At 44.7% G+C, this 23,247-nt stretch overlaps 1 protein-coding gene across 1 annotated transcript; it reads left to right on the top strand.

The window, feature by feature from the left end:
* Positions 1-628: 628 nt before the first annotated feature.
* On the top strand, positions 629-1,369 carry BDNF (brain derived neurotrophic factor). The gene has a single exon (XM_009961628.2). The coding sequence runs from the start codon at positions 629-631 to the stop codon at positions 1,367-1,369; it is 741 nt and encodes a 246-aa protein (XP_009959930.1).
* Positions 1,370-23,247: the final 21,878 nt, after the last annotated feature.

The raw sequence follows: 23,247 nt of genomic DNA, 5'->3' as shown, positions 1-23,247 counted from the left end.
TATGCATACATACCCTCTACTTTTAGATGAGGAATTGACCTGCCGAGACCTCAGAATTGTAGGGCCGCCTCCTGTGTTTTGAAGGTTGCTTTCAAAAAACAAATGCCATTTATCCTGGTGCTGTTCAGGTTTTTGTGGCTAGAATGATGAAATATTTCTGGCATAATCTTAAAAATTAGATATTTGCATTTGCCCTTGAAGTGGAAGTCTTGCCTTTCACGCTTGCAAAGCTGCCTTTCATTGCTGAAATGTTGCGTTGCTAAATAGCAGTTCTGCTTTTGCTGTCACTTGAAATAGGTGTAACCGGTCAGTAAATAAGGAGTCTGTGTAGTATCTAATCTAATACTTACTACGGGAAGACTTTGGCACATAAGAGCTCTGACTTGCTGGTATCGATGTTGCCTGAGCTTTGGCATACGCTTTATCTGAAACTCTAAATCGAAGAACACCCTTGTACAAGAGTATGCTTTATCATTGGTAATGAGTTGTGGCTGCAGGCAGGAGATCTCTGCAGAAATGCACGGTGTTTCATGACAACTTAGGTGAATTGTTATTGCTCCACCCCTTGTAAGTTAATTTTTTTTTTTCTTGTTCTTGTCCTCAACAGTTCCACCAAGTGAGAAGAGTGATGACCATCCTTTTCCTTACTATGGTTATCTCATACTTCAGTTGCATGAAAGCTGCCCCGATGAAGGAAGCTAGTGTAAGAGGACAAGGCAGCTTGGCTTACCCAGGTCTTCGGACCCACGGGACTCTTGAGAGCCTAAATGGGCCCAGTGCTGGTTCAAGAGGACTGACATCGCTGGCGGACACTTTTGAACACGTCATAGAGGAGCTTCTGGATGAGGACCAGGACATCCAGCCCAGCGAGGAAAACAAGGATGCAGACTTGTACACATCCCGAGTCATGCTAAGCAGTCAAGTGCCTTTGGAACCCCCACTGCTCTTTCTGCTCGAGGAGTACAAAAACTACTTGGATGCTGCAAACATGTCCATGAGGGTCCGGCGCCACTCTGACCCAGCTCGCCGCGGGGAACTGAGCGTGTGTGACAGCACGAGCGAGTGGGTGACAGCGGCGGAGAAAAAGACTGCAGTGGACATGTCTGGGGCGACCGTCACAGTCCTGGAAAAAGTCCCAGTACCCAAAGGCCAACTGAAGCAATACTTCTATGAGACCAAATGCAACCCCAAGGGGTACACAAAGGAGGGCTGCAGGGGCATAGACAAGAGGCACTGGAACTCCCAGTGCCGAACTACCCAGTCTTACGTGAGAGCTCTCACCATGGATAGTAAAAAGAGAGTTGGCTGGCGCTTTATAAGGATAGACACTTCCTGTGTATGTACATTAACCATTAAAAGGGGAAGATAGTGGATTTGTGTTGTATAGATTATATTGAGACAAAATTATCTATTTGTATATATACATAACAGGGTAAATTATTCGGTAAAAAAAATAATTTTATGGACTGCATGTATAACTGAAGTTTATACAGTACAGTGGTTCCACAATCTATTTATTGAACATATCCATGACCTGAAGGGGAACAAGTCATTTGCGCACAAGTTTAAAAAAAAAAAAAAAAAAAGAAAAACAAGCAAACAAAAGTTTGCCTTACATTCCTCGATAACATTGTGGTTTGTCGCCGTTGCCAAGAATTGAAAATAGAAAAAGTTTAAAAAAAAAAAAGAATAAAATTGCATGCTGCTTCAGTTGTGAATTGATGATAAACTGTCCTCTTTCAGAAAAAATAAATTGAACCAAAACATTCCGTTTACATTTTAGACAGTAAGTATCTTTATTCCTGTTAGTATTATATCTGTTTACTGCTTTTAACTTCTGATAGCGTTGGAATTAAAACAATGTCAAGGTGCTGTTGTCATAGTTTTACTGTTTCTCTTTTACTTTTGAACTCCCATCAGATTGAAATAGAAAAAAAAAAATCATTACTTTATTCTGGATTAAAAACAAATTTGTTTTTTTTGTATGTTGTGAAGGTGTTTGCAATAGCAGTCCAACTACTGACAAAAAATAATAATAAAAAAAAAGAGGCAACTGAAAAAGAATGGTGATGTTCCACTTCACATTGTTGAACTTCAAGCTTAAAGACAGCACTTAGTTAACTGTATGGCAACAGGCTTTTTTTGGGTTATATTTTCTTTTTTTTTTTTTTTATTTGCTGTCTTTTGAGACCTGCATTTGCTTATACCATGTTTGTTTGGGTTTGGGGTTTTTTTCCCACCCCCCCCCTTTCCTCCCTCCAGAAGGATGGTGGTTGTGATCTTTAAAGTATTTCACTGACCATACAACTGGAGCGTGTCATATAGAAAATATTCTATAGAGGGTGGAGAGCAATGATTTTCATGTGATAAAAGACTCTGTGCTTGGATCCAATGTCTTGAAGCACAACAAGAATGTCCCTAGAAAAAGGGGTCTAGAAAGATGATAGTGGATCTGAAATCAGGTCGGTCGTGGGACTGGATAGCTCGGCCAGTTCAGGACCAAGTACCAGTGTTTTGGGTTGACAGAAGTTGCCCCGGTCATAGTCAGCACTGAGCGTGGCCCTGTGCCTCCTGGGAGGGGGAGAGCTTTGCCTCGCAGGCCGGCACCCTCGCCCTCCAGAGCATGGTGTGCGAAGGGCAGGGGCAGCCCTGCCCGAAGGAGCCCTGGGCAAGAGCCAGGGACTGAGGCAGAAAGAAGCCCTGCCTCGAGCTGAAAGTATAGCGTTTATGTTCGTGTGGCTCTACCTCTGCCGTCAGACTTATTTTGTGAAACGAATACTGGCATAAAAAAAAAAATGCTCTTGACGTAAGTGAAGAGCAAGTGCTGGAGGAGTTGGCTTAACGTCACTTAGGTTCTGATAGACATATTTAGCCCTGTGCTACCCCTCTAACTATCCTGACAGAAGTATTTCTAAAAAGGCAGGGTGCAAGCCTGAGAGCTGTGCATAGCGCTTGCACTGCCTACAGTGGGCACAGAGGCAGAAATAGCTCATTAGTGAGCTCACTGAAGGCAGATGCTATATTTGTAATTCCTGTAGATGAAGAAAAGTAGCTGAACAAAGATGAAAATACTGCAAAATATAACTACTTCTGAATGCTGCAGAATCGGCACTAGTCTGCCTTGCTGTTGAAGTTCATTAAAAACCCGGACTGTGCAAAGCTTATTTGAAATACCATGCCCACAATAATTCTCTTTGAAGAGTAAATGTAACACTGAGTTTATGTCACTACTAGTAGAAACCCGTGCTGGAAGTGAACGGACACATGGAAAATCAGTGATTTCTTCTACTTTGGGTAGAAGGGCTTCCCCTTCCCTAGGATAACTGACTGTCCAGGGAGAACCATCCCAACCGTATGATGAAAACTTTTTGCATTGGCCGTGTGCATGCTGACAGTGAGTGAGATGAGAGGGTTGTGTGACCCACCTGAACTTCAAACTTCAGCCTTCCGAAGCAATTGCAGCTGTTCAGGCTCCCACAGAGAAATCAAATTTAAAAAGAAAAACCTTACTGAAATGTCTCAAAACTTCAACTGAAGTGTTCTTCCTGCAAATTAAATGTTGGTATAATGGAGAATTTTGTTCCACTGTGGCCAGTACCTATATGTGTATTATAATTCTTTGCATTTAACCCAAACGTGGCTCAGGAGCTGTTCTCAGCAATATTCCTAAACTACAGCAGGGAGATGGTGTAATTGTGGCTCCCCTCGAAACCAGGGTTGGTTCCTTAGGAAGGAGAAAGGATGATGCTAATGTGTGAATAAAAAGCAGACCGCTCATCTAGACTGGAAAAAGAAATGATAGCTAGGACATGACAGTAACCTAATTCAGATACAGGAATAAAATAATTCCCAGTTCAAATAAATTGAATTTCCAAAAGAGAAGTGCTAATGCATAAATCTAGAATGCTAGAAATAAAGTTCTTCATTTCCCAAAGTTAATTATGGCTATATCCTTAACTCAGAAGTCCTCAGCTGGCATGGGTAAAGGCGGCGCTGGTGCGGCAGAATTAACGCAGGGGGATGGTAGGTTCAGAGGGGCCAAGGGCAGCCCATGCGGGTGGGGGGGGACTGAGGGATGGAGCTGAGAGCCTACAGAACTGCATCCTGTGACTACACCTGGAGCGAGATACCCTGTAATATGGCAATTCTACGCCTATTGATAGAACGTGAAACTGGGAATTAAACTGCAGCCCCATGGCTGTCACTGGCCTGACCTAACCCATCCATGACCACAGGCTTGGCAGTTTTAGATAAAACAGAGATGGGGGGGGGGGGGGGGGGGGGGCGGGGGGTGGTTTTCTTTCGTGTCACTTAATTGAACTCTTGCTGTGGTCTGTTTGTGACAAAGGTATATCATGCATGTCAGCAGGCCTAGTGCTGTGTTAAAGTAAAGACTCTTGCAATTGTAAGTTAATGTCTGTGGCCTTGTTCTCTATTATTCACCTTGTGTAACATAAATATTTATTGTATATTTATATAATTTTATGTTTTTTGGGAAAAACTGAAATTGGCATTAAAATTTAAAAGCAACTGCGTCATATTGTAAATATAATTAAGCTATATTTAAGTGTACTGATTAACATAATATATGTTTAACTATAGAGTTTTTTATGTTTTTAAATATATTTTCAAAATATATATATAAAACTTGGGTTTTTTTGAGGGACCATGTGACTCTTTTCTCTAATTGTAAAACAAACTTGAGTTTTACTATAAAGATGTGTGTCCTTTGTTTTAAAATAATTTTTACTTTATTTTAGCAATAAAATCTCACTCGGAGAGCAGATAGCCCCCTGTTTCACAGCTGAACAGTTAGCATTGGAAGGGGGGGGTGGTGGCAAGAATTTGCATTCTATAAAAGTTGGGGGTACTTGCAGAATGATGTATTTCCATTTAATTATAGCACATAGGTCCTCATGAGACTGAAAACCCATGAATGACACATATATATGATTTTATTCAGCCGTAAAATAATGAGCGTAGTGGAAGTGAGGGGGAGGGGCTACTAACGTTAGTAACTAAGGGATAAATGAGACATAAACCCAATATCTATAGTCCAGTCATGTACCTGATTTTTCAGTGGTGCCATGTATATTTATATCCCCTGCACTGAACTTATTTATGACCCCGCAGAGTACTAGGAGTGGAATGTCTTGGATTTAACATATCGTTAGCATTTCTAAAAGAATATTCTCTACTACAACTGCCAAGCCTTTGTATATTTAATTATCCCATAGCCCTAGAACAATCAATAATGTTCATGATGAATAGAAAACTTTCATATAACTTAAGGGGGAAAAAAAAAAGCACAAACCCAAACTCTTAAAAAATTCCACTGCTGCAAATTTCCCGAAAGCCCAGTGCCAGCAATGTCTCCACAAGAACCAAGGAAATGGTGCTTCTGCAGATTATCATTTATATTAAACACACATGCATGCACATTGCCTGCTTTATTGTTGTCTTAAAATAAGCTGACAGAAGCAGTAACAGATACTAAAATCTTTGGTGTATGGAAGGACGGGGCCACGTTACTACCACGCTTGCTCCTGGCTGCGGGAGCTGGCTCCACTCAGACCCTGCCTCGTCCCTAGGTAGGACAGAGGTGGGTGAGGTTGCTTTAGCTTCTCAAATATACATTAAACATATGGCATGAGTACCTAGGGAATGAAATGGGCACTCTGAAATCATGCATTTGAACTACAAAGGAAGACATGGGAGCTAACCATCCATCCATCCGCTCTACCGAATCCTAGCTCAGTAGGGGAAAAGAAAGGTATTTCCATAGCTTTTATCACTTGGAGCAGAAATAAAGGCATATAGCTAGACTTTTAAATTACTCAGCCAAAAAACAATAGCAAGCAGTAAAAGATTTTTGAAGAGAATATCAAGGCTACATTGAAGTGCAATGGCAGGGGAAGGACATTTATTTCAATTTGTTCCAGGTGGCTCCAATACACCGCTTCCACGGGCTAATTCTAATTAAGGTGGTGTTGAGAAGACACCTTCTGGCAGGGCAATTAAAATGAAAAAGGAATGGATGCACTTGTTTGGAGTAAATATAAAGACCAGCAAGGCCTCCACTTATGGAGAAATTTTAAAGTTAGGAAGGTTTGGGGTGGGGGGAGTGTTTTAAAAGAGGAGAATATTTTTCTGGCCTTTTATTTCAGTGGGGTTTTGTTTGGTTTTTTTTTTAACCACTTGCTACCATTTTGGGTAGTTGAAGACTGTGGTATTGATATAAATAAATGGAGATAAAGTGGTAGCTTTTTTTTGGTGGCTGTAAGAGAAGAAGGCCTGGAGATGGCATGAGTGGGTCCAACTTTTCCAGGCAAGATTTGGATTCACCTGGGGAATTTGAGATGCTTCTGGAAGCCAAGTCTTTTAAAACTCATCCTCTCAGAGGGTGGCAGAAAGCACTCTGAGGTAAGCTGCTCTTTGCTACACCAGCCCTCTGTTGAGGGAAACAGCACGGGGGTGCCAGTTTTTGCTTTGCTGTGCAAGGGTGAGCCTCTAAAAGCTGCCTGCAACCTGCTCGGTTCTGTCGGGGGTCCGTGCCGAAGTCACACATATGTATATGTATTTATCTGGGTGTAAAACATCTACTGGTGCTGCTGGTTTGTCTCTGTTGAGGCTAGTGCTGTGTTGTTGACTCCATACAGGACTGCAGCCACGTGGGCTGTTGCTGCAGGTCCCTGCTCCGTAGGTGTAACCTGCAGAGGGAACCGAGGGGTGGCAATTCCCAGTAATTCCCCAATGCCCAGGAGGGCCACACAGGCAGCGAGGGCTTCCCTGCTGCCGGGAGCCCTCAGCCGTGTTGGCTTACAGCAGACACTGCTGATATCAGCAGCGCAGCCATTGCCAGTTTGCTCATGCAGGGATTTTAGGAGATGAGGAGGAGGATTTGGCACAGAGCTGCGAGGCTTCTTGTCTAAATCCCTCCTTTCTGCCTCTACCAGCTGGGCAGAGCACCCCTGTGGCAGTGGGAAGAGGCAGGGAGCTGCCTTTAACCCCTGACATGGCAAGGGGATGCTGTGGTGGGCTGTCCTACCCACCCCCCCAGGAGCGGTAGCACCTTGCAACTGGAGAAGGCTGTGATGGGGCTTGGAGACCCTTCCAATAGGGCCAGGCAGATGGCTAGAATAAAAATGGGCTCAGGAAAACCAAGCTAAAAAGTTTGGAGAAGGAACTTGTTTGTATGTACTGGTACCAGTGAGCAGAAACCTGAGTTCCCAGCACAGGTGTTGCTCTTTCCCATTGGCACAAGGTAAAATAATGCTCTTCCTTACCTTCCTCTGAACCTGAATACACTCTCTTTGTATCACAGCAAAGAATGACAGAGCAGCAGCTCCAAAAGCATTTGTTTTATTTAATAGGAGTAATCTCTCAGGTGATATGCAAAGGGATGGGTTACAAGGAAGGAATATATCCTCCTTGAGTGCAGAGTTTTGCACTTTCAGAAACAGCATCTCGTGCATCTGTACTCTGAAAATGCTTCCCCTCGCTAAAATAATCCTTTCCTTATACCATCCCCTCCTCCCCTCTATTAAAAAAAGACCCTGAGCAAACAATCTGGTCTAGCTTAAGTCTATAAAGTACTGGAATTTCCAAGTTAAAGCTGCAGTTCGTGTACATAAACCAAGCTATCTTCTCCCACTGTGTTGTATTGGTTATAATAGCCTTTAAAAATACTCAGACTCTAAATAAGAGCGTAGGTACTTACTGCACTAAATATTCTTTCAACTGGCATCTGCACTAAGGATATTAAATTATCCTAATAAGGTTTCCAATTATAATTTTTTTCTGACCTTTAACTGAAGACCACTCTGCTGGGAGACTCATTTTTGCTCGAACCCCAGCATGGTACTTCATAGAAGTTTCACCATATTTGGAGTCCAGTCTTGGGAATCTGTTATTTAAAGACAATATAAAGTATGCGTGACCATGTTTGTGTTACAAAAATAGTTAGTGCTGCCAACTTTGTCATTTACATCCATGAAACAGCCCAATGAGGCCATTTCACTCCCGGTTCTATGCTCTGCTCTTGCTCAAGCGCACATAATACATGCACAGATTGGTACGGCTGTAAATCTGAGTAGAGGGATGTATGCAAAAGAGCTTTGAGAAACATAAAAAGAACAAATTGGTGAGCTTTGAAAGCGAAGTTGAGATGATGTGATACAGGACAGTTGCATCTTATGTGCTGCTGCAGCAGCCCCTTTTCATAGCAGGAGGGATATCCCCACCTTTGCCAGTCAACTCTATTGGAGTAGGAATAAGCAACATCAAATGCATACCTGAAGTCCTGTTTAATTACAAGAAGTCCATTTACTCAAACAGAACACAAGGAACTCTTCTCTTGCAGAAACTGTGCAGCATCCATTTTTTTTATTTATTTTCTCCTCTGGCTTGTTTATTCTTGGGACAAGCAAAATTGGCATCCTTGACATCCCCATATGCTGCAGCCCACCTGGAGAGCAACAACACTCATCTCTGCAATAAAAGGAGTACCTTTATTTAAAACAAAATTAAGTAAATAAAATCACTACATCACCTGGTAAATTAATACCCTTTCTGCCCTCTCGGAACTACTGGTCCAGAGGGTATGGTCCAACGGATGTGGTGCTGGTGTAGGTGCAGACCCCTCTGCTAACAGAAGGCGCCTGCCAGTGCTAGGATGCAGCAACAAGGTGACTGGTGCTTGCTTCTTCTAGTGTCAAGTCACCTCCCAGCTGGTTACGTCTTTTGGCCACCGTTCCCTTGGATTTGATGGACATGTCAGTCTTAGAGATGCCAGAGTCTGGCTGTTGATTTTGAAAGGTACAGAAGAAAGTCTCGCTCAGCCTCAGCTGAACTATTCACAACACAATATTACCTTACACTTTTCTTCCTTTAAATTTCCCCTCCTTGCTGCCAGCTGTGCTGGTGCAGAGCACTCACCTCCCCACTTCAGGGGATATAAGTTCAGACACGCTCATCCAGTCTCACGAATAGCTGCTGGCACATACCTCTGAGCCACGCAGGTCTCTGCCGAAGAGCTGTCCCGGCAGGAGAGGGGCCGCAGGGATGCAATTTTGGAAACCGAAGGGGACCCTCTCCGCTTGGGAAGGCAGGGCACCAGAGCCTGCAGCCAGCTCGCTTCGCCTTGCTGCATGATGTTTGAGTAGAGACCTAGCAGGTAGAAAGCAGGAGTTCTTGTTAGCTCACTGCAAGGCATGGCACGGTGTAGGTGACCCCGTGTTTAAATTCTGACAGCTGATAGTCTCCACTTAGCACTTCAGGAGGAATAAGCCACGTTTCTGTTTTCAGAAATCTTGTTGCAAACAAGCTGCCTAGTGAAATGGAAATTCATCACCTGAAGTGCTAAACACAGCTTTTTTTTTTTTTTTTTTTTTCCAAGGGGAAACTAGGGCAAAGGCTCAGAGGAGGCTATTGGAGGGAAAGCATCGGTTTGTATGTTCCCTTAGAACATGGATTACCTTTAGCTTCCCAAAAAACTAAAAATCTTCACGTGACTGTATGAATTGAGGCCTCGATAGTCAGTATTTTATTCCAGTAAACCTAGCGAGTGCAGGGACTGCAGGACCCTGTTTGCCAGCTGTTAAAGTCAGCGTGCGCAGAGCAGGACACAGAGGAAAGGCAGATGAGCACATGAAATCTCTTCATAAATCTGTCAGGTAGGCATCCGTGGTTAGCAGTAGCAGTGTCTTGTCTGTGCCTCCTCTAAATTAAAGCAGAGATTCCAGGCATAACTCTGCATGTCCTTACGGCTTTATAATTGTTGCCTGCATGGCAAGTCAGAGAAATAATGAGGATAAAGTAGTGCAAACAATAGCTATACAAGCTAATTAGCCCTGCCTGTCACTGAAAATAATACAGTGGATGGGCTGACAATCTAAAGCCTTGCTTGAACTTTCAAGGCAGGAAGTTAGTATGGGGAGATCCTGAAATAAAGCGTTCCTGTAGCCTGAGATGATTTTAGGGGTCTGTAATCCATTACCTACTTAATGGTCACACCATAAATTCCCCTTTAGAACTACAATACTCTGTTACGTATTTCATAACACCACAGATATCTACGGTTTCTAAGAACTGGTGCAACTTCTCTAATAAAGTATGTGTCATGTATTGCGCAGGGCTATAACTACGGTATAATTTACAGTTTGGTGCCAGACTACTGAAATGACCACCTACGCAGTGATGTGTTGGAACATTTCAGAGCGAAGCTGCAAGCCCTGAAACTCTGCAAATCCTCTTTCTTGGAGCTTTCATTTTTCTCTCCTTTAAATAGGACAATTTCTCCTTAATCACAGAGCCTAATTCTGCCTTTGAAAAGGACAGTGTCTACTGAATTTAGTGGGAGGACTGAAGAGCAACTCAATAAATCAATAGAGAATAAACCTAGCAAAAGCCATTCTGTACACTATCAGTTCTTAGCTCAGGGGGTCCCTGGGATGAAGATTGGTGGAGGAGTATTCTGGGAGGCAACTGCTCTGAAATGGCCTGGTTTCTAGCCCCATCCTGGGCATCAGCTGTTGGCCACTGCTGGAGGTCAAGCATGAGGGTGGCTGGACCGGTGGTCTCATTTGGTCTAGGCTTTCTCAGAAATGCATTTATGCACTTGCAGAGTAACGTGAAAAAGCCCCTGTGGCAGGTGGCGCTGTGTGGCTTCCAGCCCTGGTGACCACTGACCCCGGAGGAGGAGCAAGTGGGACCTCACCCAGTCTTGGAGGCTGCTCTGAGGGCACAGCGGGTAGAGCCGTCTCCTGGGGGCCTGAAAACAACCACATGTGTAACTTCTTCCTGGTGCTTTGGTCTTTACACCCCTAAAGTGTGTGAGTTCGGTTTTCTGGTAAATTAAAGTCAGGCCAGCAGCCTGTTTCAGATTTACGTACGTGTATCTGAGATACAGCTAGCCTAGGGAATCAAGCAGGGATGAGAAACCCATCATGTCTTGGCAGTGGCAACAGACACATGGCCTCAGGCACTCTCAAGCTCCCCGGCTCTGCTTTCCCATCAGGTTTTGTCTTTTGTTGTTGTTGTTGCTCTGAATGTTGTTGATGATTTTTTCTAGCAGGTTGCTAGCCACAGAGCCCCGCACCGGGGCGCGGGCAGATGTCCCGCAGCTGTGCAGCCGGCCAGGAATTCCCACTTTGCTTTGAAGCAAATGAGCTTGTTCCACCCAGTGGTTTTAATCCCCCACCAGACAGAGCGCAGACCCCCTGCTCTGGTTCAGGGCTGCGGCCACCATCTATTTCTGCCTCTTCATGTGCTATAGATCATACTCGGAGGTTTTGGTCATTCCCAGGAGGGGGTTTTGCCATGTCTGTCCCTAAGTATCATCGGGTCCCTGTAAGGAGGCACTTAAGCCCTTACCTTTAGGGTCCTGCAGTGTTTGGCGATGCGTTGGTGTTAGAGCAGTATAATTATTTCCAAGCTGGTGCACTGTTTGCTTTGCAGTAGGGTAGGTTGGTGTTTTTTCAGCATCTGGGGTGTGAGCGCAGTTAAAAAGCGCGTTGGGTGCTGCCTTTGCCCAGCAGCACCCCGATGGAAAGGCAGTGCATGGCATGCACCCACGCTGGGGGCGTGCCACTGTCACACAGGCAGCACCCTGCTGTCCCTCCCAACCCACAGCCCGGGGAACCCCCGAACTTACTGAAAATAAGCAGGTTTTGGGGCTGGAGGGGAGCCAAAGCTTGGCCCCTGTGGGAGGAGGAGGAGGATGATAGGGCACCCAGACCCACTGTGGCAGGCAAGGGCTCCCATCCTGGCTGGCTGTGCCGGGCGGGCACTGCACCGTGCCAAACCCCACGGGGCCCTTTTCCCCTTGGAGTCCACGCTGCTCAATGGCTACTGCAGATCTGCCTTCAGGTGGAGAGATTTTTAATAGTGACTCTTTTTAATCCTATATCATCAAATGCAGACAAGCTATCCTGAGCCTGGAAATGCAGAGCTCCACCAGCATCCCCCAGCTGGGTGATGGGGTGGCACCCTTGTGTGCCCTGCTGGCACGGGTGTCCTGTCGACCTTGCCGAGCATCATCCCAGCCTACCCCAAATGCCATGACCCCCATAGATGCCCATCTCACCACGGCTTTTAAACCTTCTGTCTCCAACCCCACCTTTGCGCACCGAGAGGCAACTCCCCCAAAGTGCTGCATCCTCAGCAGCGCAGCAAACCCCACGCTGCAGGATGGGGGTGGCAGCTGCACGGCTGGCTTTGTAGGCTCGCTTTTTGGGGTGCGTTCGTCCTGTTGCTCAGCTGTTGGGACCGAGCACCCAGCGAGCAGCCCTGCACGGTGCTGGGGCCCGCAGGGAGGCCGCCGTGCACGCACCAGGCAGGAGGGTCGTGGGGAAGAGGGTGCTTTGGCACCTGCAAACCAAATGACTGTGGGAAATTAATGCCTAGCATTTTGGCATCCGATCCAAAATGCTAGGCATTAATTGCGGTTCAAAGGACCAGACTGAAAAACAGTGTCTCTAAGAGGCACTGAGAGCAGCTAGTGGGAAGCTCTATTTCCTGTGAAGTGCTGCATGAGCTGGCAAATCTCTGTCATCAGAGAAGTTTTAATCGTCCATCCTTCTGAAGTCTCAGGGGAAAAAAAATCAGAAGGATATTTTGGAGTACTTTTTCCTTTCTAGTGGCTACCAAATGTTTGAAGCCCTTTGCAGCTTGGCTTTGCTACAGGGAGAGATTTCTATGAGTTCAGATAGCTGGTGCTGGGGTGTCTGCCTGTGTAGATGGAAGTGGACTCTGTTGAACACGTATATTAAAAGCAAAAAAAAACAAAAAACAACAACCAACCACACAACAGAAAAGACTTTCTGCCAAAGCTGTGATTGCTGTGAGTAGTAACTAGGGAGTTGCAAGAACTTCTATTCAACAGACATTTGAGCTGCAGTGATAAAACTCGGCCTCTTCTCCTTGCATGGCGGGCATGCTGATCCGTCTTTGTGGGCCAGCTTGGTCTACAGGGCAGCAAACCTGGTATTACTCCTTAATAGGGCTATTCTAGCCATAAGGAGTGTACCTGGAAGAAGAGTTTGGGCCAGCGACAGCCTTTGGGTTGGGAAGTGTAACAGGATTTGACTAACTATTAATGTGATTAGGAAAAGTGTTTCTTACAACTGCTATCACCATACTTCTGACCAGTTTTCTCCAAACAAAAGTTTTCTCCTTTTAAGATAAGCAATATATGATGCCAAAACACATTTTTAGTTTTGAAAAACGTATTTATGAAGACCTCAGCACGTCAGTGGACGCAAAACTCTATCCTTTCCGTAAATAGGTTTTCCAAAATATCTGTTCATTGATGTTAAAATATCTACAATATAAATATTTTGTAATATAAATATAACTCTGAATTAAATAACTAAACAAAACCCATGACAGGTTGTGTGAGTCACTAGTGCAGATATATGCTGTATTGATTGCCGATGCAAAGGTCTACTTTGTAGGCTGATTTTATTTATCAGAATACACGCACTGCTCCAAAACTGGAAATACTCCTACCCACAGAGTATTTAAAGGATGTTCAAAATAAAATCCCCCTCTGCAAGTATAAAACTCTGTCAAAGACTTCAGACTCCTCAAGTACACTTCAGGCTTGAAATGACAGAAAATATGGGCTCCAGACTTTTTTTTTTTTTTTTTGGCCTGGCAAACAAATGTTGTGACATCTCCCGGTGAGGTCCCTGGATCCAGCCCTCCCCTGCACAGAGCCAGGCATGCACCACAAAACAGCTTTTGCGCTTGGGATTTGGACGAGTCCAGCTCAGCTGGGATCCAGTGCTTCCTGCGCTCGCTTCCTGCAGACGCTCGGCTTTAATCCAGGCTGGGTCTATTGAGATGGGGGCACATGAGGGTCCGAGCATCTGACTGTCGTGAGCCTAGATAATTTGGGACTAGGAAAAATACCAGGACCTGGTATTTGTCCAAAAATCCCCGTCGATAATTAACTAGCGCTACTTTGTGATCACACCACCGTTGGTCTCATCCCCTCAGTCCTGCTTCCCTCCTGCTGTTTCTCTAACTCCTCGCTTTGAGGAAAGCCCAGGCTGAGGGTAGGCTGGCCCCAGGGCCGGGGTCACTGCACAAACCTGGCACCAGGGATGGGCCACCTTGTGGCAAAGCTGCTCTCCCTCCACGAGAGACCTCTGGAGAGCCCATCGCTACGGATGAAGCAGCTGTGGGACAGTTTGCAGGACATTTGGGGGGTTGGTGGTGGCTCTGTAGGTCTGTGTTTCACCAGGGGGGTAAGACCTGTTAACAGCTCCCTGGGAATGAAAAAAAAAACAAAAAACAAACAACAAACAAACAGGACAAAGCCATTTCTGGCAGACAGGATTTGTCCCAAGAAGGAGCAGCCTGGGAAGTGAACGGGAAGTCACCTTCCTGGCTTCTCGTGGCCTTGGGGAGAAGAGGCTGAGATGTGGCGTGTGGAGGCAACTAGCAGAGCAACTGGAAAGAAAAGTCAGAGAAACTAAACCCAGGGGAAGATACTGGTAGCTGGGCGGGTGTGTTTGCAGGAAGGAGAAGAATAAATGGGTGCAATGCAGCTGGCCAGAGGGGGGGTGGAAAATCCACCTTGAAATACCCCACTGAGCTGCAGGCCGGGGGATGCTGCTGAGAGCAGCAGGTTAGTGAGAGGCTGGAGGGGCCGGTGCAGATGCACGCAGAGGCCACGAGCTCGACGTGGGGATTTAGACGTGAGCAGCCTCCGCTCAGGGCTTGTTCATGCTTGCGTGCTCTCAGTGTCTGAAGCGGAGCAGCTTCGCTAATGAGCAGATGTTTTCTCTGTGTGGCTGTTACGACATCCTTCAGGGTTCCTGCTAGAGATGTGTAACCAGTCCCTCCCCACCCACGCTCCGGCTTTGAATGCAAGCCGTAGTACACAGTTGTGCAACAGCATTTGCTTCGTGCTTCTCCTGACAGTCCAAGGTTCATATAGAAACTGGAGCTTTAAAAATAATCCTGCTACTGCTATAAATGACTTGACACTTCTGATCTTCAGACATTCGGCAATCTGCCTTACCCAGAAAGCCAGGATCCCAATGTGCCAGCCACCAGCGTTGCCAGCTTTGCAGTTTCTTTGTACCTGGCTCTGGAGCTGCTTAGTAAGGTCACCCCAGTCCGTACCCGGATTGAGAACAGGGTGTATGGGGAACCAGAGCTGCAGTCCCATCTGTCTCCTCTAAACTGGCCGGCCGTTCAGCATCACACAGCAGCCAGCCCAGCTATGGTCATGCTAAGGGTGTAAGAAACCATCCAGGTAGCGTAGAGTAACAACTGAAATCCTACTCACATAACCCATGAGCGCTTGCTGCTTTGGTGAGCGCTATAATGAGATATCAAAAACTTTTCAGAGGAACCCCCCAGCCATCTGCATGCACCTAATCAGTGCAGCAATCAGTTAAAAACACTGGCAGAGATGTTGTACAAAGGACACTGTTTATGCTGCATCCAGCTGTAAAACAAAAAAGCCAGCCCCCTGGGTTTTAGGTAGTGCATACTGTAATTGATTGATTAATTATAGTCTACCTGAGGCATAAGTCTGACCTTTTCCATTTTTCTGGAAAAGTCTCATTTGGTTTCTCATTTATCACCTGAGAATTAAAATCTCCTGCAGACACTGCAGAAGGTGGAAGAATAAGTATCTCTTCAGCGCTAAAAACATTTTCACGAAAATGGAACAAATCATAACAATAAGTGCTTGTTTGTTTTTCCTAAATGATTAGCTGGCCTTTTAAAAGAGCTTCCTTTTCTTTACTAACTTTATCTCCTTTAAATATGCAGTTGTGTGCTTCTCATCTTTCCTCTCTGTGTTTGAACGGTATTTCTGAACCTCCCTAATTGCTGCTGCCATTATTTATGCCTGAGCAGGAATGGGGTGAGGAGTAAAATTCTGCTTTGATTTAAGCAGATGTGTTTGCATATCGCCTAGGTTACCATTTGCATGGAAGGGAAAAAGATCACAACCATGGCATCCTCTGTCTTTCCTGGCTGAACCGTGGTCTGTGGAAAATGCTAAATGGTGAAGAAATCATCAATAAATTGTAATGTTCTTCCCTGTTTGAGCAGTTTACCCTGGATAATCTTAAATTGCAGTTATTCTCAGAATACCGCTGTGAGGTCCGCGGCTGCTTTATGGTTGGGTAAGCTCAGCACAGAGTATTCAAAGGATTCACTCAAGATCTTGCAGCACAGTAATGGCAGAATCACCATGTCCCCTTTCTTTTCCAAATTGGCCCATCATCTTTCATTTGAAAGAAAATGAGAAAACCCTCACGTCTCCCTTCCCCATGTTGCAATGAGGAAACACAGCGTTTTCGAGGGAAGGGCCTGGTTTGGGTGCAGAGATGCTCGGCGCTGTGGTCAGGAGAGGCGAAGGCCGTGCAGGCAGCCTGACCAGCATAGGCTGAGGCTGAGCCCCCTGGGACCACCGCCACAGAGGACAGGGCAAGGGTGGCACTGCCCAGGGACCTGCCAGTACCCCAGGGGCTATCAGCAGCCATCCACCCTCTTTTCTTCTAGTCCAGCACTGCAAGGGCACACGGAATCTGGCCCTTGTTGCACCCTTGGGTCTGCAACCCCTCCGTCTCTGCCTACAGGGCAGCTGGAGCACGGTAACCTCAATTTTCTGACCCTCCTGGCATGCCAGCTGGATTTGCTCCCCTTGTGTTTGCCCCATTGGAAGTCCCCAGAGCTGAGGGGAGCGGGAGGCTTTGGGGTGCAAGAGGCACTGGGAAGGACCAGCAGGTAGTGGCAGGGCCGATGCTGGGGCAGCCTTACTCCACGGTGTAACTTCCTCGCCGCACAGGACCGTGTGTTTGTAACTCATACCGCGAGTGTGCGTACGCTCTGCCGCCTGGGATGCTTCTGTAGTCATCTCCCTCCTGACGCCAAATTAAGGTTCCCACGCAAAATGTTCAACAAGGATTATCTTTTATGCAAAGCAACAGGACCCTGTTTGCAAAGCTTGCTTCCGCCGTGGTTGCTGTTGACATTATCTTTCAAGCAGCTAAAGTTCAAATGAGAAACAAACTGTCTTGGGAGTGGGGTGGGGGAGGACCAGGGCTCAGCCAGACGGTGATGAACGGTGGTGATGGGGGTGAGGAGGGAAGCCAGCATCTTCTAGCAAGGTTACAGCCTTGCCTGACACATTGGGATTAAAAGGCTATCAGATGCCCAAATAAGACTATTGCAGTTATATTAATCACCAGTGCTTCTGAATGGCGTTAAAGCCTGGATATTTAATGATACCCAGGTTCGGGCAGGGATCCCAAATCGTGGCTGCTCAGATAAAGGGGGGATGACCGGACTATTTTTCCCCACTCTGTGTATAGTAGTGTGTTTTCCCACACAGCTATGCCATCTGTAACACTTGTGGTTATAGATGCCCACAGTGTAGAGCTGAAGCTCTGTTATTAAGGGTTTTTAACAGCAGATGCTCAGGTACCTCTCATTTGCTTTAGGAGCCTTTGGAAATGGCATTTTCTCTGTGGCTATCAGGGCTGGAAACCTTTATTCCCCTAGTAAAAGCTGAGATTTTCACATAACAACATGATTTCTGGTAACTAGAGCTTTAAGAAAAAGGTCAGATAATGTGACACTTGCAATAAAAGCTCAAGATGCGACAAAGCCATATTTAGTGCAGTTCCCAGCTGAATGGGGAATTTCCATTATGCATTCAGTTTAAAGTACACTTACATTTATTCCAGGAAAGCTCTAATGCAACCTTTTGCTATTAGCTAAATAAAAGATTAAGTTAATTTCTGTCACTTATTTTAAAATTTACTGAAAGTATCAGGGGAAAAAAAAGGCAAAGTCTTTTGTATAGTTGCTATAGAAATACGAAATGTTGGCACAACTTTGCTCAGCATCATTCATTAATATTCATAGTAGATTTCACTAATTATAGTCTGAAGCAACACTTCCACTTCCTCGTTTTATTTTTTGCCTTTTTGGTCATTTCACAGAATTTCTGATGTCATTTTATTAGTCAGCATGCATGGGTCTCTCTCCTTGAAAGCAGGGGCAGGAGAAAGAGTTTTATTAGGGCACGTACTGCTCAGAGGCAGTGAAAAGGGCGAAGGTTTTGAATGGGAACGCCTGCAAGCAGGTGCTCTTGGTCTTTATCCTACTGGGGAGTTAATATTGGGACAGGGCTCTTGTGGAAATTAAGCATCCTCCCTCCTTTCATGTGGAACAATTGCTTTATGTGGGACACCTGGCATCAGGTTTTATCCTTCCAGCACTTCCAGAACAAGCATGTGAAAAGCATGACGAAAAAGAACATGAATACAAATTTGGGCAAGGAACTTTACTTTCCAGCGTAGCCCAGCTCAGACTAGGAGATTTATTTTTTTTTTCCATACTTCCTAATGGAAGGCAGGCTTTTGTATCCACAGCACAGAGCATGCAGGGGACATAAGGGTTAAAATGGCCGAGAAATTTATTTATTTATTTAGCTAAACCATGTCCTTTGCCCCAAAAGACTTTTCAAGGGTACCTATGACTCTTTCTTTAACGAAAAGGATTCTGCTGCATGCTTTTTTTTTTTTTTTTTTGAGAAAAGCAGAGAAATATGTCAAAATTGGTCAAAAATAAGTTGTGCAAATAACATTCAATATTGTAAATGGGAACACGAAATTATTTGTGGTCAAGTTTGTATGTTTATATTCATAAATATTGTTTCAGAAAGGATGTTTTATTCCATTTTCTGTTACGTTATTACTGAACAACAAGATTTTATTGCTTCTCATACACCCATGCTTGCTTTTTACCAGCACTGCTGATGTATAACGTGATTTCACATATTCTTGCCTCTGTTTACCAAATGTCTTTAAATTATTGAATCCAGTCCTGTACTAGCCTTTCACCATGGCCTTCGTTGGGTAGGCATTGCATGCACAGGGTCTGGTTTGTAGCCCTGCTACTTCCTTTTCGCTTGTTAATGAATCTGTTTCATACCATTGATCAACTTTTGATGGCTAAAGACTGTTTTCTTGTATTCTGAAAATGCACAAAGAAATGTTGCTGTAAAGGTCTGGCATTCAGCGAAGGAGCGATTACTGGCTCCAGCGAGCATCTAGAGTAGAGTAGCATCTACTGGAAATTAAACGAAATGACAGCTCAGAAATGAAAAGTACAACAAAACCTTGGCAATACAGAGGAGGTGGCTGTTTCCACTCCTCAGACGCAAACTTTCCGCAGCTCGTGGGACGATGTGATCAGGGGAAGACCAACCTGGATAAATCCACGTAGCCAGGCTGGTTGGTGTATTCCTCAGTTAGGTTTTATCAAGGAGAAGCCCTTAAGGGGGACAAGTCAGTGCCTGGTCCCAGCTGCATACTGGTCCCATCCTCTCTCCACAGGTTTGCAGGGACCAATGTCCCAAGAGCATCTGTGGGAAGGGAAGGGATGCTGGGCATAGCTGCCCCTGCTCCCCAACTTCTGCTGGCCGGTCCGTACGTTGTACTACCCCTGGGGACTGGCAACCTCCTCTCCCAGAGCAAGGCTTTGACCAAAGACGATCTATGGGAAAGGAGGAGGAGGTTTGTCAGAGCTGAAAGCGAAATCCTTCAGGATTTTGGCCTGGGATTTCTGTACGGGGCTTACCCCCCAAAGAAGTAATGCGCAGCCAGCTCCTCTGTTAGCATCATCTCACGTAGGTAGCTTAAAGCATGTATCTAGAGTGAAAGAGGGAAGGTACTTTCACTAAGTGGGCTGCCATTGATTTTCATATGTTCATAGGTATTAGAGAGGAAAAAGATCTATTAAATCATCTAGCCAGTATAATCAGTGCAGAACTATTCCCTGCTGGACATTTACTGGTGGTTTGTCAACTCTAGTTCAGGAAATTGAGTTGTAGTGTTCAATATAATGGATTCTAAATTTCCATTTAATATCAGTTTTCTTTGGTTTCTGCTTTTACATTAATGCATTGATGTGCTTTATATTGATTGACTTTTCTTAGTGTAATGAGAACAAAATGCCACTTATCATTTAAGTAATTTAACTCAAACTAGCAAGCTATCAAGCTAGCTCCTCCCAGGGGAAAATCGTAATGGCTATAGCAGAGAGCCATGTCAATACAGAAGTGTCGGTAAGACAGATAATTCTACAAATGTTTTAATTTATTTCAAAACAATGGTAGAGAGTTATACAGCAGAACATACCATCAAAAACTACTCAAACAATGAATTAAATCCTCCGCACTAATCTTGCCAGTCCTACTCATCTGCTAGCTTCTTAGCAGTTTCATACATCTTATGTGGTCAGCTGCCTTTGCAAAAATAAAGGAAATTCTTCAAAATCATGTGAAACAGAACAAACGGAGTATTAACCTTTAAGCCAAATCCCTACTTGGTTATGACCACTATACCAAGGAGATCTGCTTGAGAAGGACTGAAAGAGGAAGAGTAGACCCATTGATTTCCCTCCCCTCCGCTAATAAAACCTGATGCTGCTAATAGCAGTTTATTCATAGACTTTAATGTAGCAGCAGACCTAGCGTGAGAATAGGTGACAGAAGAAGGTTTTGATCCTTATAAATAGGTTGCTGAAAAGATGCTGCGATTACTGTCATATATATCGTTACTTAGGATCAAAAAAAATCATACTCCTCTAGTACCAGGCTCTTACATAAACATGTTCTGAGTTTTAACACCCCAACTCTTTCGCAAATGCTGCCAAACTGTTAGTTGCTGGAAGAGAGCTCTGGGCTTTAACATCTGTAGAGCGCAGATGCGGTGCAGTGTGAAGTGTAATCTAAAACTGCTGGAAAGCAATTAAAACCTTACTGTTCTTAGTAACACATCACTGGAATTATTTATGGCATTAATTTTGAATATCCTGTAATAGCCTACCCTATATGTTGGTTAAGAAATGATCAAGCTGAAGATGTTGTACTCCTGTGATACATTCCTTGTGCCAGATTTTGATGAACTTTTAAGTTTGGGGTAAAGAAATGAGGCAGATGACACAAATTTTCCTCTTTGCAGAATGATGCATTCTTAATTATGAATTCATGTGAAGGTATGAGGAAGAAAAAACATCCTTTCTTCTCCTTTTGTTGTCTGCTATTATATTTACTGTACTGTGGTGGCCTACATCTTGCCTAGAGCATGCAATTACTGTCAGGAGTTCAGTTTTTACCAGGTATTTCTCTAAGGTTTTCCAATCCAGCCTGAGAATATAAAAGCCTTACGACCACTTCTGACTGTCAACAGATCTGTTCTCATTCCCTGCCAAAAACAGTTAATTACAAATAAACTATTTCAAGAGAATCTGAAGTGCACTTAGACCAAGCAGACTGCTGTCAGCAATTCTCTGCAGAAGGTTAAGAATCGGAAAATTTCCCATGACTTCAGGCTGTTTCCCTGGAAAGGTGTCAAAGACTAAACTGAGGAGAAGGTGGTTGGGAGCATAGCTAAGACACACTCCTCATTTCCAGAACTAATTATACTATTTACGTATGGCTGCTTTCCAAGGAAAACAAATATATCCATGCTTTCTTCATCCATCTTGCTTCACTCCAGAAGCTGCTTTCGATTCATCCTTCACAATCTTATAAACAGAGTTGGAAAGGAACATGAGGGCAGGCAGGCTGAAGGTCCCTGCAGCCCAGTAGCTCGCCTCCAGCAATGGCATGAACAAGCTATGGAGAAATAAGAACACAGCAAGTAAATATCCTCCTTCCCCTAATGGTTTCCCTGAAAATGACTTTTTGCAGATGAGGGAACTTCTTGAGCTGATACCCGCTGAGCCTCCTGTTGGCCCCACAGATGTTGCAGCCTTGGGCAGGGAGTGCCGGGGGCATTCTGCAAAGGACCATGTCTGCCTGTCTTTTTCAGCCCTGGCTCCTTCTGGATCTGTCCAATGCTTCCCAGTGCTTTGTAGTGCAAAAAACGTTGCAAACGCTTGGCCCTGCTCTGCTCCCATGACCTGGAGCCTCTGGCTTATCTCCTCAGTTACCCTCTCTCCAGGCAGAAGAGTCCTAGCCTACCAACTTGTTCCTCATAGGGAAGTTTTTGATACGTGGTCATGCTTGTTGCCCCTTTCTGACTATTCTTTCACCAGTTCTGCTATAGCTGTTTGAGACCAGAGCTGCAGACATACTGAAAACATCCAATCCATACTGACAGAATAAGCTTATAGTAGCAACATTGACCTCAGAACTGAGATAAAGCATGATTTTTCACCTCCTGTTCTTTGTAAAGTGGAGACACCAGTCACAAAATCAGAAGCAGCAGCCAGAGCTGTGTACAGCCCCCAGTGCCAAGACGCAATCACAACATGTAGTCTTGCCCGTCCATCCGCTGGGCTCCTTCTTAAAATAAAAAGGATATTCTGCTCCCGTTCTCCTGCTCTTCATCTCCATTCCTGTTGAGAAACTTGCTCACATCTTTGTTCCTCTTTTTGGGTTAGAAACCTCTTTTTTTTTTTTTTTTTTCCCCTTCATTTTTGGTCTAACTTAATTCAAACTCAGATTATGTCTCTCATTCTTGTTGTTATGGGATTTTCTTTGGCTTACAGATATTTTTTGTGTCCCCTCTCAGCTATAATTTGGCTAAGGCAAGTGAAATGGGCTCTCCTAACTGCTGCTTAGGATGAGCAAATCCTTCTGGGACACTTCAAGATAAATCATTAAAGCCAAGGGTCTCTCCATTAATCACAATACCTTTGGTTCAAGCAATTGTCCTATAGGTACAGTTTACCCTCCTTTTAATCAAAGAGAAACAGTAATAACATTTAGTATTCAACACATAAATGATACAAAATTTCAAACACATATAAGAAGAACTTGAACTAAACTTATCAAGTCCCTTAGCCCCTTTGTGTCAGGCGGGTCTGGAAGTCTTTCCCAAAGCACCTAGTTTCACTTTGTGCGATGGTGGTGAATCCTTCAGCTGTGCTTGTGGGATGGATTTGATTCAAGTGACTTCCCCTGTCATATTTATTACCACCCGTGGACCCTACTCTGTGACGATGAGGGTGGTGAGACCCTGGAACAGGTTGCTCAGGGAAGCTGTGGATGCCCCATCCCTGGAAGTGTTCAAGGTCACGCTGGATGAGGCTTTGGGCGACATGATCTAGTGAAAGACGTCCCTGCTTATTGCAGCAGTGTTGGACTAGATGACTTTTAAAGGTCCCTTCCAACCCAAAGCACTCTGTGATTCTATGACATTATTAGATGAGCAATGCAGTAGCTCTGATACACACGATCATTTGTTTATGTATTATATC

This window comes from Leptosomus discolor, chromosome 12, assembly GCF_034619465.1.
Source record: "Leptosomus discolor isolate bLepDis1 chromosome 12, bLepDis1.hap2, whole genome shotgun sequence".
NCBI classification, from domain to species: domain Eukaryota; kingdom Metazoa; phylum Chordata; class Aves; order Leptosomiformes; family Leptosomidae; genus Leptosomus; species Leptosomus discolor.
The sequence above is the reverse complement of the archived record's forward strand: the minus strand, read 5'-3'. Positions and strand labels throughout refer to the sequence as shown.